At 38.6% G+C, this 16,163-nt stretch overlaps 1 protein-coding gene across 1 annotated transcript; it reads left to right on the top strand.

Annotated features, from left to right (window-relative positions):
* Window positions 1-2,068: 2,068 nt before the first annotated feature.
* On the top strand, window positions 2,069-10,681 carry LOC149661556 (nuclear receptor subfamily 2 group E member 1-like). Its single transcript, XM_089843790.1, has 7 exons — window positions 2,069-2,078; window positions 4,816-4,896; window positions 5,124-5,285; window positions 8,175-8,546; window positions 8,616-9,238; window positions 9,306-9,651; window positions 10,029-10,681. Exons 1-7 carry the CDS (start codon window positions 2,069-2,071, stop codon window positions 10,277-10,279), a joined length of 1,845 nt encoding a protein of 614 aa, XP_089699916.1. The 3' UTR covers window positions 10,280-10,681.
* The last annotated feature ends 5,482 nt before the right edge of the window (window positions 10,682-16,163 follow it).

The following is a 16,163-nucleotide window of genomic DNA, read 5'->3' as shown; positions in this document are numbered from 1 at the left end:
ATGGTTTTACATTTAACCAAGCAACAAAGGGGCAGAACTAAACCTAAGTTGCAATAACAGGCGGGAAAGCGATATAAAAAAAAGCCGAAATCTTATGTAAACGAACGGATGCAAGGGTTTTAGTAAAGATCTCAAGACATCTAAAGGACATTAGAGGGCGAGACCACGACACCAAAGACGACGACGAAAAATCAAAAGCTTTTTCCTTGATCACTTGGCTGTTTTACGGGGATTAATTGTTACTGGCGACAAAAAAAGATGCACTTAACGGAAATAAACTTGAGTCAAAATTGAAAAGAAAAAAAAAATGTTAAAAAAAGAGAGAGTAAAATGTGTTCTTACAGGACAAGGCTTAATATTGATTTCTAATTTTAATTCCTAAAGTGCTAAGCCTACTTCGTACTAATATTTAAATCAGTATAGGGCATGGCTTGCTACCTTAAACACATGTAAATGTAAGCCTAATATTTAGATTAAAATGTTTTGAAGAGAACCATTAGGGTTAAGAGGATTGAGAGAAAGGGCAAACGATTAAGGTCTAAATTAAGGCTCAAAAATCAAAATTTTAATTCCCTCGATGCACGAAAGGAATTTACCCAAGCCTATCTACATTCATTAATGGAAAATATTAAAGGTTTCTAAAGAAATAAATTAATAGAAATTAATTACGGATATGTTTTAAAAAACTGCGCAATCGAATTAATTTTAAAGTTAGGAAGTAAAAGAGAGAATGGGTGGGAGACTAAACCATAAACAATTCACTCTATCTCCCCAAGAACTGCGGAATCGGGAATAGAGCGGATAAAAGTAGGTTAAGCTGAAATTATATGATCCTAAATTCGTTCCATCTCGTGAAATATTCCGTGGTACGATTTAAATGTTTTTAAGGACAACGTCCGGTTAATGTACACTCCAATGAGCATTCCACCCTTCCACATTCGTTTTAAATCATTCTTGTCTCCTCCCTCCGTCAGTTTCCTCCTGGTCCCCGCTGGTTTTTGTCCCGTTTTCGTCTAGAAAGAGCGGCGAGGCTTAGCCGGTCCGGCTTCACCCATCCCATCCCGCGGCGTCGAAGCGCGTGCAGCCTCTGCCAATCCCGGAGCATCGGGATCAAGAGAAGGACGGAGGAGGAGAGCACCTGTGTATTTTCCCAAACAATTTAATTCCCCCTACCTTGGTCGTCGTCAGTGGCTGTTCAGCCTTCGACTCCCCCATCTTCTCTAGGACGTATATGGCGCGACCCCCCTCCCTCGCTTTCCCCATTTGGGGTATAACCTCCTAGCAGCGAGCTATAGCCACGTTGCCGTCTCATCTGCCTTCGTTGGCGCCTGCGCGTAACAAGACGAATATTAAGACAGAAACGACCCGTGGGGGGTTAAGAGGGGGCGGAAAGAAAAAAAGGTGAAAATATCCGGAGACTCGCGGTGGTGGCCGAGTTACGAGTATAAAACCAACTTAGTTCCTGGTCAGTGGTGCCATTTGTAACTACTAACTCCTTTGGCTTATTGGCCGTTCGTATACCGGTCGGAAAAACTAACTTGTAGCGGCTTTTTTAGGGGGCTTACCCCACGCGGAGAAAGTACATAACCGAGTGGTCATTCCTCACTCAAAGTAACCCCTTTCATTTTCGTATCTCCATTCGAAGAAAGCCGCGGGTGTCGGCGGAATAAACAAGGTACAGACAGCGTCAAGAGAAAGACTTATCACCCTTTCAGTTTCTCTCGGGTCGACAGAAGCAAAAGGAGAGAAATAGGATTATATTTTCGCAATTTGCGTCTCGAATCGTTCCCATCACTCGTTGAGACGAAGAATACGAAGAATAACAACATAAAATAACACCTGACAACAGTAACTTCTCGGAATTTTGTTTTCAACGAAAGACTTTGTTATTTCAGGTAATTTATTCCGTACGCTTTTATCTTTGCCGACATTATTAGAGTCCCCAGTTCTAGCTTGATTTTTGTAAATCAAACAATTATTTTTATTAATATCTTAGTGCATGGGAACCGAGAAAACGTCATGGATCAGATGAAAGAGGAGACGATTTTAGAGAATAAATGAGTCTGTAATGGAGAAAAGTAAGTAAAATTTTGGTTCATTATTGGATATGTCTTTAGGGAGCCAAAAAACCCAATATAAAACCGGTTTTTATGTCAAAACCACGCAATCTTTCGTTAAACTTTAAATACATTGGTACCGTTGGAAATTTCAATATATAATTTAGAACTGAATATCTGATATTCCATGCTTAGAGCCTAACTAATGTTAACTACGCTTATTTAAGTCGTATGAAGCTACAACTGTCAGATTTTATCCATAGCATAAGCCTAGTGCCTAAAAATGCCATAAACGCGTGAAAAAATATTTTCGCAGGAAAGCTACCGCACAGGGGCTCATTCATAGGCAATTTCCTACGGGCGCCTGTAAATTGTCAACCCGCAATGCACCGGTGCTCGAACTCGAGCGATAGAGATGAAAGATGGAAATCTCGCGCGTGAATTTTCATAATAATTCAAAACTTTACAATCAAAAATTTATTCTTACCTAAAACAAATCTTAATTCTTAAAACTTTTAATTGAAAACCTATTAAAATAAAATGAAAAATATAAAAAGTGGGTTCCAATCCACCATTTGGAATATTCATTAACAGTTAATTTTTAACGGCGAACCTAATTAACGCCATTTGAAATTCAATCGCACGAACTTTTATTTCTACCTTAAAAAGCTTCAAGCAAGAAGGTACAGTAGATATTGTTAAAGGTCCAATTATAACCTAGAAGATGGCAAAAAGAGGCTCTAATCCTTTTAATACTTGATCACCCACCTCTTTCTTGGGAACCGCGCCAAAAAGACTATATAGCCAATGACAAACAAGAAACTCTAGAATTACTAAAAGTGTTCCCGAGTTTAAGGTAGCTCATATACCCCCTTCATAAAACAAACGCCTAGAAGATAAAACTTTAGTGGTGACTATAAGATTTAGAATGTACCGTATACCTTTTTGGGGAAAGCAATTTAGATAGTACAACCATGAATTTATATACTTCCAAGAGCAATATTGGAAGGTCCCGAGAGCGTTATTCACAGACAGATTAAACTGAATCTTTCTTATTATACGAAGTTTAGAAATATGCCACAAGACGTTTTAGACTAATCTTCAGTGAACAATGAAAACATAGTGTTTTTAAAACGCGCTGATATCTTTTACTTATTAGCATTGCTCAATAACTTCAATACTCATGGAAAATTTTATAAATTCATGATTCAGACGGCGAGAAAAATCAAGAAGAGAGTAGAGTATACACCTTTCTTATACCAAATTGAATATTCAACGAAAGTGGGCTCGAAATCAATCAGGGTTAACCCGAGGTATCTACAGCCGTTCCTACACTGAACTTTACAACTGATAAGAAACCAATAGGTTATTCGCGGTTTAATAAACAATGGAAGGAAAGTAAATTGGGCGAGAAAAAAACTGTTACTATTAAGCTTGAAACTCTATTAAAGGTTTTCAAAGCGAACGAGGGAAAAGTTCTTGGGGATTCAAACAAACTCAAAAAGATTCTCAACCACGTCGTAAAGGATCACTCCGCTCGCTAATCTCAAGTCAAACATAAGAAAAATCTTCCCACCTCATTAAGAAAAGGGGGCCTAGGCCTAGCTAGTGTACTGCCCCTACGCACCTAGACCCCAATACTCCCAACACCGCTGATGATAGGCTAGAGAAATTCCATTAAAAGCGTAGAGAAAACTACCTCCTCTGGGTACCAGAGTCTCCAAAAGTAAAACAAGTGAAACACGCGACCATTTGGGATAGGGGTTGAAGGGTAAAGTTAATAAAGCCGAACCCCCGCTCCCCATGCAGAGACGCGAAAAAATTCTCGTGGCAAAAGGATCAAAACTTCAGAAGCGTGGAAAGAGTGGAGTTCTTTTTAATTAATATTGGCGCTGATTAGCTGAATATAGCATGCACTAGCCTCTATAGCTAAGCCTAGTCGATTTTTAGACCGAAAGTATTTGAGATTAAGGTCGGTCAACGATGAGAAGTAATTCTCTTACTTCAGTACAGGTATGAAAGACAAAAGAAAAAAAAGGAAATCCGAAGATCAAGATAATTAATGATAACAAAAATTAATCCGAAACCATCTTATTAATTTCTTTTTTGTGGAAGTTATTTTTGAGTGCAATCAGAAGAGTTGATGTTTTTTATATCCAAGACCAGCAAATAGAACCAACGTTGTAAGGGTAAAACTTTAAACGTACGGAGGCTAGCCATTCACGATGTTTTAATTACTTTTATGCCCTCTATGGCGGTATATTCAAGCAAAAGAAACATTAAACAAAAGTAGTCGCAGTTCAATATGTAAAGTGGTTTGGGCAGGGTTTTGGTTTTTAATTTTTGAAAATACTGATGTCAAAATTGTGATGATATACCCCTATTGTAATTGAAATTTGTTTATCCTAAGTTTAAAATTCGCACTCTTGATTAAAATTAGTCAGTCCATGTATTATATCAACTGCAAAACAGAGGAGACACATGGAAATGAGTAACTACAGGCATTAGACCCCCCTTCCTCAATTGACCTACATTCCAAGATAAATAGCTATATAGCACTTCGACCTATATTTGCCAACTTGATGGGATGGAGAGAGAGAGAGTGAATAGTACAACATGGATTTTCTATGTCCTTCTATTGTTATCCTATAGGGAACTTACGGGACAACGCACTTGGGTCGGGGCTGCGTATCATTTTTCGGAACCGATGGGTTTGTATCTTCTTGTAATGTTCATCTTGGTTATCTTTCTATGGTAGGAGACCGTTTACTGGACATTCCCTGTCGTGTTTGCGGAGACAGAAGTTCTGGGAAGCATTACGGAATCTACAGCTGTGACGGTACGTATTCTATTAAAAGGCATACGCCATTTCACCCGCCCTCCTTCACTCATATCCCTTTTAAAATAACACGATACTTAATCCCCTAACAAGGTTTATTTTAACCAATTATAAAAATAACACTCGACCTATTTTCGTTCCTATTCAAATAATCAAAAAGCTCACTAAGCCTTGGCTAATTAGGCTTATAGACAGAAACTTAACAAACTAAATTAAATTCTCCGTAGGTTGTTCAGGATTTTTCAAAAGAAGCATACATCGTAACCGAGTATATACTTGCAAAGCGCAAGGCGATTTAAAAGGACGTTGTCCAATTGATAAGACGCACCGAAACCAGTGCAGAGCTTGTAGACTTAAAAAGTGTTTCGAAGCTTGCATGAACAAAGAAGGTAGGTACAAAACAATTACGAAAACTAAATGTTCTTTAATAATTAATCTAAACAAGACGGGGAAAGTCTTATTTCTCTTAACGCGAAGCTTCATTAATAAATTGTACCGTCGCGACGTTGTCGTAAAGTTAGTTTTATTATTTAAGGGAACGGTCCCAAGATGAGACAGACCATCTGGACAAGGTTACAAATTACCGGGTCGAACTTTTAGACAAAAAGAGAGGCACTGAACGAAGTCTAATCTTTTTTTTTTTTTTTTTGTCTCTCATAGTCCTTAGTAAAAGTACGTAATACGAAGTAACTACTTTATCAATTAGAAAACCTATTGCTAGAAGCGGAATGAACTGGTTAAGAGTCTAACGTATTTAAAGATAAAATCAAGTTATATATTGAAATTGAATCTTAGTGGCTGTACTGTGTGTAAATAGTATAGTCAAAATATTTAAGGCGAAATATAATATTTGTAACAACTTCTCGGAGCGCAAATCCCCAAAATGGATTCGGATCAGAAGGCTTTCCTACTTCCTACTTAACACCTACTTCCCAACAGAACTATGTTCAACATCTTAGATCAAAGGGTTCTAGAGATACAGCTATCAGTTAATGGATTCACAAATATTTTGGATAAGTCTTAGATTTCAAAAAATAACATTGATACTAGGCCTAGCTCGAAAAATATAACTTCATGTTATAGACTTCCCCTGGGTGAGAAAGTAGAGCTATAGTGTAGCTATAGGTTTTCAAGCTAAAAGACTTTTTCCCATAACCCTTCCTCTCTTTTTTTTTCTCTCTCTCTGGGTTCCCTTTTCTCGTTAACTCGTTAACGTCCGAAAACTAGCACTGTACTCGCAAACTTGCTGACTCGGAAAAGGAGTCTCACTCCTCTTTCTCCCCTTTAATTAGTTGGCCCAGGTTAATTCGCCACGGGGTGACGGATGATGGGTGCTCGCCAGCAAGATCCTGGCTTTCCTATTGGCGCTAAAGATTTCCGATATCGCGATAGGGGGAACCGTAAAAGTCGACCCACCGTGTTCGCTTCTCGCCCAACTTTAGCGAAAGGAGCCGCGAACCTTCCCGCGCTTCACCGAGTAAATCTACACCGGTTCTAGTCTCGAATTCAGAAATATATGTACTTAACTACGTGATGCCCATCTTTCTCCTCTATCTCTCTCTCTCTCTTTCCCGGATGTTTACTCTGATAAAAGCGTGGCCGGGACCTATTCTTAAGCCAAGGAATTACTCTAGTCTACAGCCCGTCTTAGCTAAGAGTTAGGAGAGTGAGAGAGAACCCCGTTTATGCCTTATAACTCTGCCACTTTCTCATCTTCTCCCGTTCTCGCCATCAGCAACCTCCTCCTAGAATCCCCTCTCTCTTTCTCTGACGCGCTACGGGCTTTCAGCTTTGGCAATGTCGAGAGCAGCGAGGTCGCGTGGTGAATGTTAACAGAAGAACGGAGCTAATCTATTTGCAAATAAGAATCATAAAGCTTTAACGCGTACGCGCTCTCGCTTTCAAAATAATATATCCGCTAAGCCTAACGCCCTCTCACTTATTATAGAGTTGTAACGCTCTATTACTTAAAATAATCTCCAAAACATATATATATCCTCTTCATCGCGGAAACATCTCCGGGATCCGTGTTTAGATTCGAAACACCGGGCACCGGGGCCGGATTTCATTCTAACCAAGAGTACAGTAACGTTTCCTAAGAATATTGAACTCTAGCACCTACCCACTTCTATAAATAAATGGGGATTTATTTGACCCGTACTAAGTGGAATTTTCAATAGATGTTTCAGTAGATTCAGGATAGAGAAATGTTTAGATTGGATGACCCCGGGGTCTCGCTGATGTTCTTTTAAATCAGAGAGCTTTCTAAAATTGCAAAATTATCGAAGGTTGTTTAATAGGATTATCGCTGGAAAATTCGTTAATGTGTATTATTATTATTATTAAATATTAAATATTAAAGATTTATTATTCGCGATTTTACAGTCTTAAACTGTTTAAAAGAAAAATTTCCTTTTATTTGTAGGTGTTAAAATAAAATGGGGCTCCGTCTAAGTAAGAGCACGGAGCTTTTGTTTGCGAATAAACATTGCGAGATCTTATAGCTGTCGCGCGCCGGGATAAGGTTAATTTTTGTTTTGGCATCTCAGCTAAGGAGCGAAAAGAGCGAAAAGTCCGCTCCTGATGTAAGTCCGTACAGCATCAGGAAGGGCAGGGAACCTTTTCCGAGTGGTCGACAGAATAAACAAGCTAAGAGTTAAGCCCTCTCTCTCTCTCTCTCTCTCTCACTCCATCTTTCCATCCCTATACCTTCATTTCCCCTGAAGAGCGAAATATTCGCTAGGCAAAGAGCGACCTCCGGGCTATGAAGGAAGGAGGGAGGGAAGGATGCGGGAGAGTTAGTTGGCGAAACTGTTTGGCGTGAAACGAGACTTCACGCTTCGTGAAATCTTTGTCAAACAATAAGCGAAATTGGATCGCTCTCTTAGCTTGTTGGGAACGCGAAACTCTGTCCTCTTGTAAAGCGGGCTTTCCGGCTTACGTTACTGTAAAGTTAGGTCTTTTTCATAGACAATGAAAACCTCATAGGGGCATTTCACAGTCTGATAATCTACTTTTGAGAAATAAACTCTCTTTGAGAGAGAGGATAGCCGTCTGAAAATCGACTTATTCAGTAAAAGTAACGTCAATTTTAATGCTTTAACTAAGGTTCAGAACTTCGGAAAGTTACTTAGGTACATAAGCAACATTTCATACGCGGAATTAGCATTTAAAATTGTATTTGTCTATAAGCCTTTCCCTGAATACCCAATTTACATTTTGACTACTAGGAATTTAATAAGATTATTTGCTTCTATTCGATTGTATCTCGCGAGCAGCGGTGCAGCACGAACGCGGTCCACGGAAACCGAAATTTAAAGATCCATCGGGCCATCCTCATCATCACCATAGCAACGGAGGAAACGGGCCGCATTCGCACCACCATCATCTTCATCACCACAATCACCATCTGCATCATTCCCAGGCTCATCCCGGTCACCCTTCTCATTTGAGCGAGTTGCATTTGGGGCCAAAAGTCCCCGGTTTTCCGCCGGGAATAAACTGTCACCCGGTACCCGTCCCAGTTTCCGGTTCCTCGGGGTCGGCAGTAGCGGCAGCGGCGGCCGCAGCCGCGGTCATATACGCCAATAAACTACCCTTTGATCTCTGTAAAACTTCACCCTCTGCTAGTTCGTCTCTTTCAGGAAGAGGTAATTTTTAACTAGGGTTATTAAAATTATCTCCTGGTAATGATAATTAAAAAATCATTGTATCTATAGTGTCAAACGGTTCAAGCGCTTCGGTGACTCCGTTGTCTAGACACGTGCCATCCCCTCATCCGGGCGATATGTTCAGCGTTCCGCCCGACCTGCCCACCTCCTCGGCTAATTTCCTGAGCCACGCTTCTCCTGGTCTGCTACAAATGCTATTAAACGCCGAGAAATCGCAAGAGATTTTATGGAACAGCGTTCGATTGGCGCCTCCCTCTTTCGTCGGCGGCTTGAATCCCTTCTCCGTTCCTTCTCCGGCGGCTAAGGGCTCGGGAAGTCACGGGGAATCGCCGTCGAGCGTCCAACACTTGCCGTCGTCCTCCTCTCCGATTCCCTTAATGTGCTCTTCTTTGCATATGCCGCCTGCAGTCTCTGTCGCTTCCGGAGCGGCGGTGGGTTCCGCGACAGCGGATCGCCAATCTCCACCGCCTTTCCGCTTTCCTCTCGGTGCTCTTCCGCCCGGGGCGGGATTTCATAACCTGTACGGGGCGGGTTTACTCGGTGGACTTCCTCCGAGTATCGGCGGCGGCCAATGGGAATCCGTACAAGAAGTCACCGCTAGACTACTCTTTATGGTCATTAGATGGGTCAAATGTTTACCAAGTTTTCAAACGTTGTCTAAAAACGATCAGGTAAGAATACCAATATATTTAGGCTTAATGAAAACTCGAATTAAGCCCTTTAACCATCTCTTCGTAGGTTGTTTTACTAGAAGAATCGTGGAAAGATTTATTTCTGCTCAATATGGCTCAGTGGTCAGTAACAATGGACATCATGTCTATACTACCAGGCTTAAAATTCCACAATCAACAAAACGGACAAGGAGGTCAAACGTCCCGTTCAACGCCCTCACCGCCCGGATCCCCTTTGGACGATTCGGACCAACAACAAAAACAAAGATCATCCGAGCGAAACTTGACCCGATCTCCAGGTTACAGCCCGACAGATCTGCATTACATGCAAGAAATCATGAGAAGGGTCAGACAGTTATCTTTAGATGGAACAGAGTGCAGCTGTTTAAAAGCCGTCGTTCTCTTTAAACCAGGTAAATTCGTAATGTATTTTTTCCCGTAGCCCCTGGTGGGTAGCTTCTCCCTGAGCATTGGTGTGTAGCGGGTGAAACATTTCTACAGGCGCTCGTAAGAATTGTATGGGATAGATTCACCCTAAATGAGGGCTTCTCCTACAAACACTAGAAGAAATATTTTACATCGTTAGGGCTAAAAACAATGCGACAAATGCATTAGAAAGTATTTTATTCAATGAGCCCATAGTAGTAAACATAAAACATCCATTAAGGGCGGTATTTTTTCTTTGGAAGGATGAAAACTAAAGCGAATTTTATCTTTTTTCTTTATTCTCTTACCCTATTCTATTATTCTCCTTTTTTCGTGTGGTTAAATAAAAAAACAAACTATATAGAACTACCGGGACTTTGCGACGTGCATCCCGTAGAAATGCTGCAAGATCAAGCGCAATGCATCTTGGGCGATTACGTCCGCCACAAATACCCGCGCCAACCCACGAGATTCGGACGTTTACTCCTACTGATTCCCTGTTTGCGTGCTGTAAGTACCAGCTTCGTGGAGAAACTTTTCTTCAAAGAGACAATCGGAGATATCCCCATCGAGAGACTCTTGGCCGACATGTATCACCTGGAGAAACTCGACTGAACTTTCGCTAAGCCTAACACACACCCCCCCATCCACCTTACATATACGCGACCCCCTCCAATTAGAGAACGGAACGGGCCAGGAAACTAGACACGCTTTGACGCCGATGGATTTCTAGCACGAAAATGAAAGATTTTGTCCCTTTTCTTTGTTTTACCCATCAAACCTCCCAAGTTCCGTAAAGAGAGGGTGAACTGGGAAGCTAGTACTTACTCTAAGATGTAGACCGCGTTACTTCTATCAATTTGTTAACAAGCGCGAAGTTCGAAATTCAAAGTTTTTGAAACCAAGGCTTAACGACAATTAATGAATTCACAAATAACATTACATTACGTAGAATCCCTCTGGACACGATTAAGACCCTTATTTGTCGTAGCCGCGAGATTGAAACCAAGGTTTAACGATAATTTTAATGAATTCACAAATAACACGACCTTACGTATAATCCCTCTAGACACAATGAAGACCCTTATTTATTCCTAACCAAGAGATAACAAAGGGTAACGACTGAAATAGATCATTCATTCACTCTCTCTTTAATGGGGGAAATTTGTCAGGCGAAAAATCAAAGAGGGTAAAAGTGGAATCTTCCCTTTTTCGTGTGACAATGTTTTTCAAGAGTCTAGGGCCACTATAGTGGCTCCTTAACACGCGATTGCCGCGAAACTAAAGACATCCTCCGTAATACGGGAAAAACGATTTATCGATGGACGGACTTTGTGTCTACTGCAAAAGGCAAAGGGCAGAAACATAATTTCTTTCCTTTTTTTCTCCAAACACAAAATAGACGAAATAAACTGAAATGAACGTGCGACGCGATAATAATAATAGTCTAATGAGAAAATACCCTAAAAACAACACGTGTAAAGCGAGGTTTATTATAAATGTGTACTAAACTATGGAACGTATGTATATATTATTTAAACCAATCCACTTTATATACTGTACCTTTCTGATCTCATATGTAGAATATTATATGAATTATTTATTAAATAGGTCTATACGTCAAAGAGTCGAATATCATATAAGATTAAATATTTAAATACCGGTAACAGATTAAAAAAATATAGGCCCTAGATAGATGATTATAAATTATGTAAATGATGTATTTGTTTTCGTTGTATAAAATAAAATTTTGATTAATTCGAAATATTATTTAAAAAGGGGAAATATTATTTTTTTTTTGGTTGATTTTGATTTGAAGGCGAAGCCTGCATATTCTTCTGAGAAATTTGAATATTGAAACAATTAACAGCGCATTCTTGAAATAGACATTCTGGACTAAAAAGTATAATCGTTGGAACTGGATGTTTGAATAGGGAAGATGAACTAAATGCCAGAGGTAAATATATATTTTTCTTGTTGATTTAGGAATGTGTATCAAGTATAATTCTTCAGAGAAATTAAAAATAAATGGACATTTACACCTAAAACCTACAAAGGTTAGACCTCGCGTATGGCCAAGTGAAATACAAGAATTAATAGAGGCATATTCCTACAGCAGAGAATACCTAACGCCTTAGGATTTCCTTCGTCCATCATTGATTTTTATTTGAAATCATTGGATTTTCGCGACATCTTTTAAAACCAACAATATATTATTATAAACACAAAAACGTACATTTCAGTTTATTCAAAATTTTAACTAACCCTAAATATTGAGAATAAGATATATTTAAAATTACGTTAATCGCGATTAGATGAAAATAACGCCCCAAGTTTTGAAAGCGAGCGATAGATGGATCTAGGAGAACGGAGAGGAAGTGATGGAAAAATCGTGGCGCCAAACTACTAAAGGCCGTTAGATAAGCGCGCTCCGGTAGTCCGGTTTCAACTTCTTATTGCTGCTTTTAGAGATAAAACTGAAGCTGAACTAATTTTTAAAGGTTTATTTTATAGAATAGGCTGCATTCTTTAAAATTCACAAGCGGTCAAAAGCGATAATGAAACCAAAGACTTAAAAACTAACAGGAATGTATAGAATTTTCGACCTCCCATTTAGAAATGGCAACAAAATTTAAGTAGCTACTTAAATAGTTCAATAAAACGGACAAGACTAACTATAAATTTCTAAAACTAAGTTAACCTGGAGTACCACTTCTCTATATATAATAATTAAAAGAAAAATCTTCTGAACCGTGCCTGGAGTAAACTCTGACATTAAAAATCAAGCATCTCATTTGAGGCGACCCCTAAAAGAAGGCCAAGTCATATTCCTAAGAAAACCGATGATGTAATAATGATTTTTATTTAATTCGAGTGACTTTCCAATTGTTAAATAAAAACAAAAAACAAAGAATGCTTTTTCCATCGCAAAATCACCCTCATTCGAAATCTTTTCTCTAAAGCTCGACTCTGGCCTAAAATAGACCTTAGGAGGGACGTAGACAAGACAGTAGATGATTTTCCTCAAGCCTTACGTAAAGGAAACACACAGACAGTCGGAAAGAAAGGAAGATATGGACTTTAACAAGAAAGAAAGAAAGTGGAATAGTGGCGCGCGGTGTACACATACGAATGGGAGCGATAACAATCACTAAAAGACTTCCCTGCCGCCGCCGCGTTTAGCGCCACGAAATTGTCGGTCATTAGCGAAAACAGAGATTGAAGCCCTCCGCAAAGCGTCCGTGACCAAATGATAAAAACTGGCCAATCAGATAAGAGTTACAGTGCGTGAGAGTGCATGGAGCTTTTTATAAACGACGACAAAACGTCTTGTGAAGTTGTGGTGGTAGTGTTGTTGGTGATGGTGGATTCACTATAGCTAGTTCCGTTATAAAAAACGTAAAGCTAAATTAAACGGGACAACTGTGGTTTTCTAGCTGTTTTGTTTTTTATTTTGTACTTTGTCTTTGCTTTTGGCGTAGGAATCAACTAAGAGAATCTTTAAAGTTAGAGACGGTTATGTTCAAAGACCACCTTAAGGTTCTTAATCCGTACATATGTTTCGTAATTAGACTTAAGGATTTTATTTTATTTTATTATAAAATTAAAAGAAACCCTTGGTCTAAAGTCGTAAAATTTAAAACTATATCCAAGGGTAAGCCAGCTAACTCGGAAATTTTATATAAAAAAAAAAGTTTAGATAAAATTAGAGTTTTGACTAAATTTCACCCCAAGAAAGATATATGTTTTTAAAAGCGTTTTTAATGCGAGTATTTTTTGTTTTACGGTCTCTTATCGATACAGGCACCCCTCTATTCGATCAGTGACAAGTTGACACTGAGTATAAAGCCACAGGTACTATTTACTCTCTATAAAATTTGTCTAAGGTTACCCAAGATGAAGTTATAGAAAACGTCGCAACAGAATTCGGAGGCCAGCGTGATAATGGACCACCCGGACTTAAGTTTGAGACGCGTCCGCGTTCTATACGTTTGTATTTAGCACTTAGACCTCCCCTGATTAAAGGTTTATATCTACCGCGACAAAGAAAAAAACACCGAAGAATTTTATCTTATTGCTTAGATTGATACCACGAGGGTGCAAAAGTCGCAATAAACAAAATAGAATAGAAATAAAGGAAGGACAGCTAAGCAGACGATAACCATTTTGGGTGTGCAACCTGCCTGTAGAGTTTTATAAACTCAAGACTAAGCAGGGATGCCAGATAAATTAGTTTTCTAGCCAAGCCAATTCTCAAAACGCTCTATTTAAAAAACAAAACCGCCCAAATAAATCAAGAGTCACAGCTAAATTCGAAGAATCGTAATAACCCCAAACATACAACAGATATTTTTTCAAACCCAATTGGCGATTATCCAGCTCATCACTTCTCAACAGAATCCGTTCTTAATTAAGCCTACTTCGGGATTATTTTAAGTAGAATGAATGCCATTGGCTAGTTTCTTCTGGCTACCAGGACCAGAAGGTGGTCGTCATTACCTTTACTAGCTTTTCACCTAAGCCTAATCCTAATCCAGAATAGAAATTATGGCTACCAGGACAAGAAGGTGGTCGTCAATACTTCCTTTACTAGCTTTTCACCTAAGCCTAATCCTAATCCAGAATAGAAATTAGAGATCTAGAGCATAAGTTGTAAATTTTACAAATGAAAAATAAAAAAAAACTTGAAAATAAAAAATCTCCAGGTGCGTATACGTCAAAAAGTCAGGGTATAATTACGCCATTCCTAAAATAACCGCCACATCATCAGCGTCCGATGAGAAATGCGTATAAAAAGCCTCTTTGGGATGCTTCCTCTAAACTTTTCTCTCCATCTTATTGCCTCTACTGTAGAGAGGAGAGAGGATGGAAACCCAAGAGAAGAAGATGAGTAGAGATGGATGAAGAGAGAGGAAAAGGGGGGTGGGTGGTGGAAGGAGAGATGAATGACGACCCGTTTTCAACGCGACATCCTACCAATGAAATATCACTCTGTCCAAATTGACACGCCGTGAACCCGTAGCGTCATTTTCCCCAAACCGAGTCTGCACTGCAAAGATTAGTGTCCCCAAAACAATTCTCCAGACAAATAATAGAAATAGGCATTGTTTTTAATTTAACGTGACGCCAAGGATTATTTTTAGGAGTGGAATATTGTTTTGCACCATCACGTATCGAGAAAAGCGTTTGAAGACGGATTAGAGCTAAATTAGGCCTAGATTTCAATTTTATTTATCAAAGCTCCCAAACACCAAAAACGTCCCTTAAAATTAGAGGAATTTAACAAAAAAGAAAAACCGACCGATTTTTCATTAGTATTCCTGGTTTTCAATTCCCTTAAAACAATCTCTATTACACTATATTTTATTAACGTAAGACAATTTCAAGCTAAGACTATAAAAAAAAATTAAGTTGAGAACATTTCCAAGATAAAGCGATAGTGGTTTATAAATCTATCATTAAATTTTACATCCACCGAAACATATTTATTTTACCAGCCCTATTTTAGAAAATACGGTTTTAATGACCACTAAAGCCACAATTTGTATTAAATACTTAATGTTAGTCGAAATTAAATACTAAAGGCCTACTATCCCTTTAATGGAATCTTAAACTTCCAGCGAGTTAGAGGAATGAAAGAGATATGGAAACTAGTTTCGGTTTAAAGTTTTAGCGAAATGCGAGAAATTCTTTTCGGTAAGTAAGGGAGAGGTGGTGTAAGTGTAACTCACTTTTAAAAAAAATCTACCTACGAAAAGTCACAGAGGAATTAGAAACTAAGATTGTGTTGGGTCTTTTAGCTGTTTATACGAATCTCCGTCTAGATTTACGAAAAAAAAAATACGGTATGAACGTCTGAAGATTTCCAAAAATTGCAAAAGGTGAAATAGTGTCAAATATTTGTCGTTGCTAATAGGTTTAACATAGCATATCCTAATCGGAATTTTACGCGGTGTAAAATTTCTTCGCGGCTTCAGAATTCACGTGTTTAAATAAGTATTAACATAACTGTTATTACAGAAGTAAGTAATTTGAAGTAAAATATGATATTTGGAGAGTGCGAAAATATGAAGAAGTCTTATGTTATGTTTTGGTTACCAATTTGTCATCATATTCAAACCGAAAACCATAGGATATAATACAGGGTGTCTGATAAGTTTGGAAATTAGAAATCATTGTCTAAATCAGTTTCTTAATTAAATTTAAGTGGTCATCCGTAAAATACTCTGAACAATCTTAACTTTGTGAAAACAGTGTCCCTGACTACAAAATGGAGATAGAAGTTACATTTTTGACTCAAAATCATGCACCCAAAGAACATCCCTTTTAATTTAAGCTTTCAGACTTATAAGAAACACCCTGTATATATTTAAAACGAAACTTAATCTTTAATAAAAAAATTAAACTAAATTTTAATCAATTAATTCATTAATCTGGTTTGTTGAAAGGCTTATATACATTCCAGTCATAAACGAACCAAACCCTTTCTTTACAGCCC

The sequence above is a fragment of the Phalangium opilio genome, unplaced genomic scaffold (assembly GCF_054372755.1).
Source record: "Phalangium opilio isolate 3A_F unplaced genomic scaffold, DU_Popi_V2 ptg000070l_1, whole genome shotgun sequence".
In the NCBI taxonomy this organism is placed as follows: domain Eukaryota; kingdom Metazoa; phylum Arthropoda; class Arachnida; order Opiliones; family Phalangiidae; genus Phalangium; species Phalangium opilio.
Note: the sequence above shows the minus strand (reverse complement) of the source record. Positions and strands in the feature narration are given on the sequence as shown.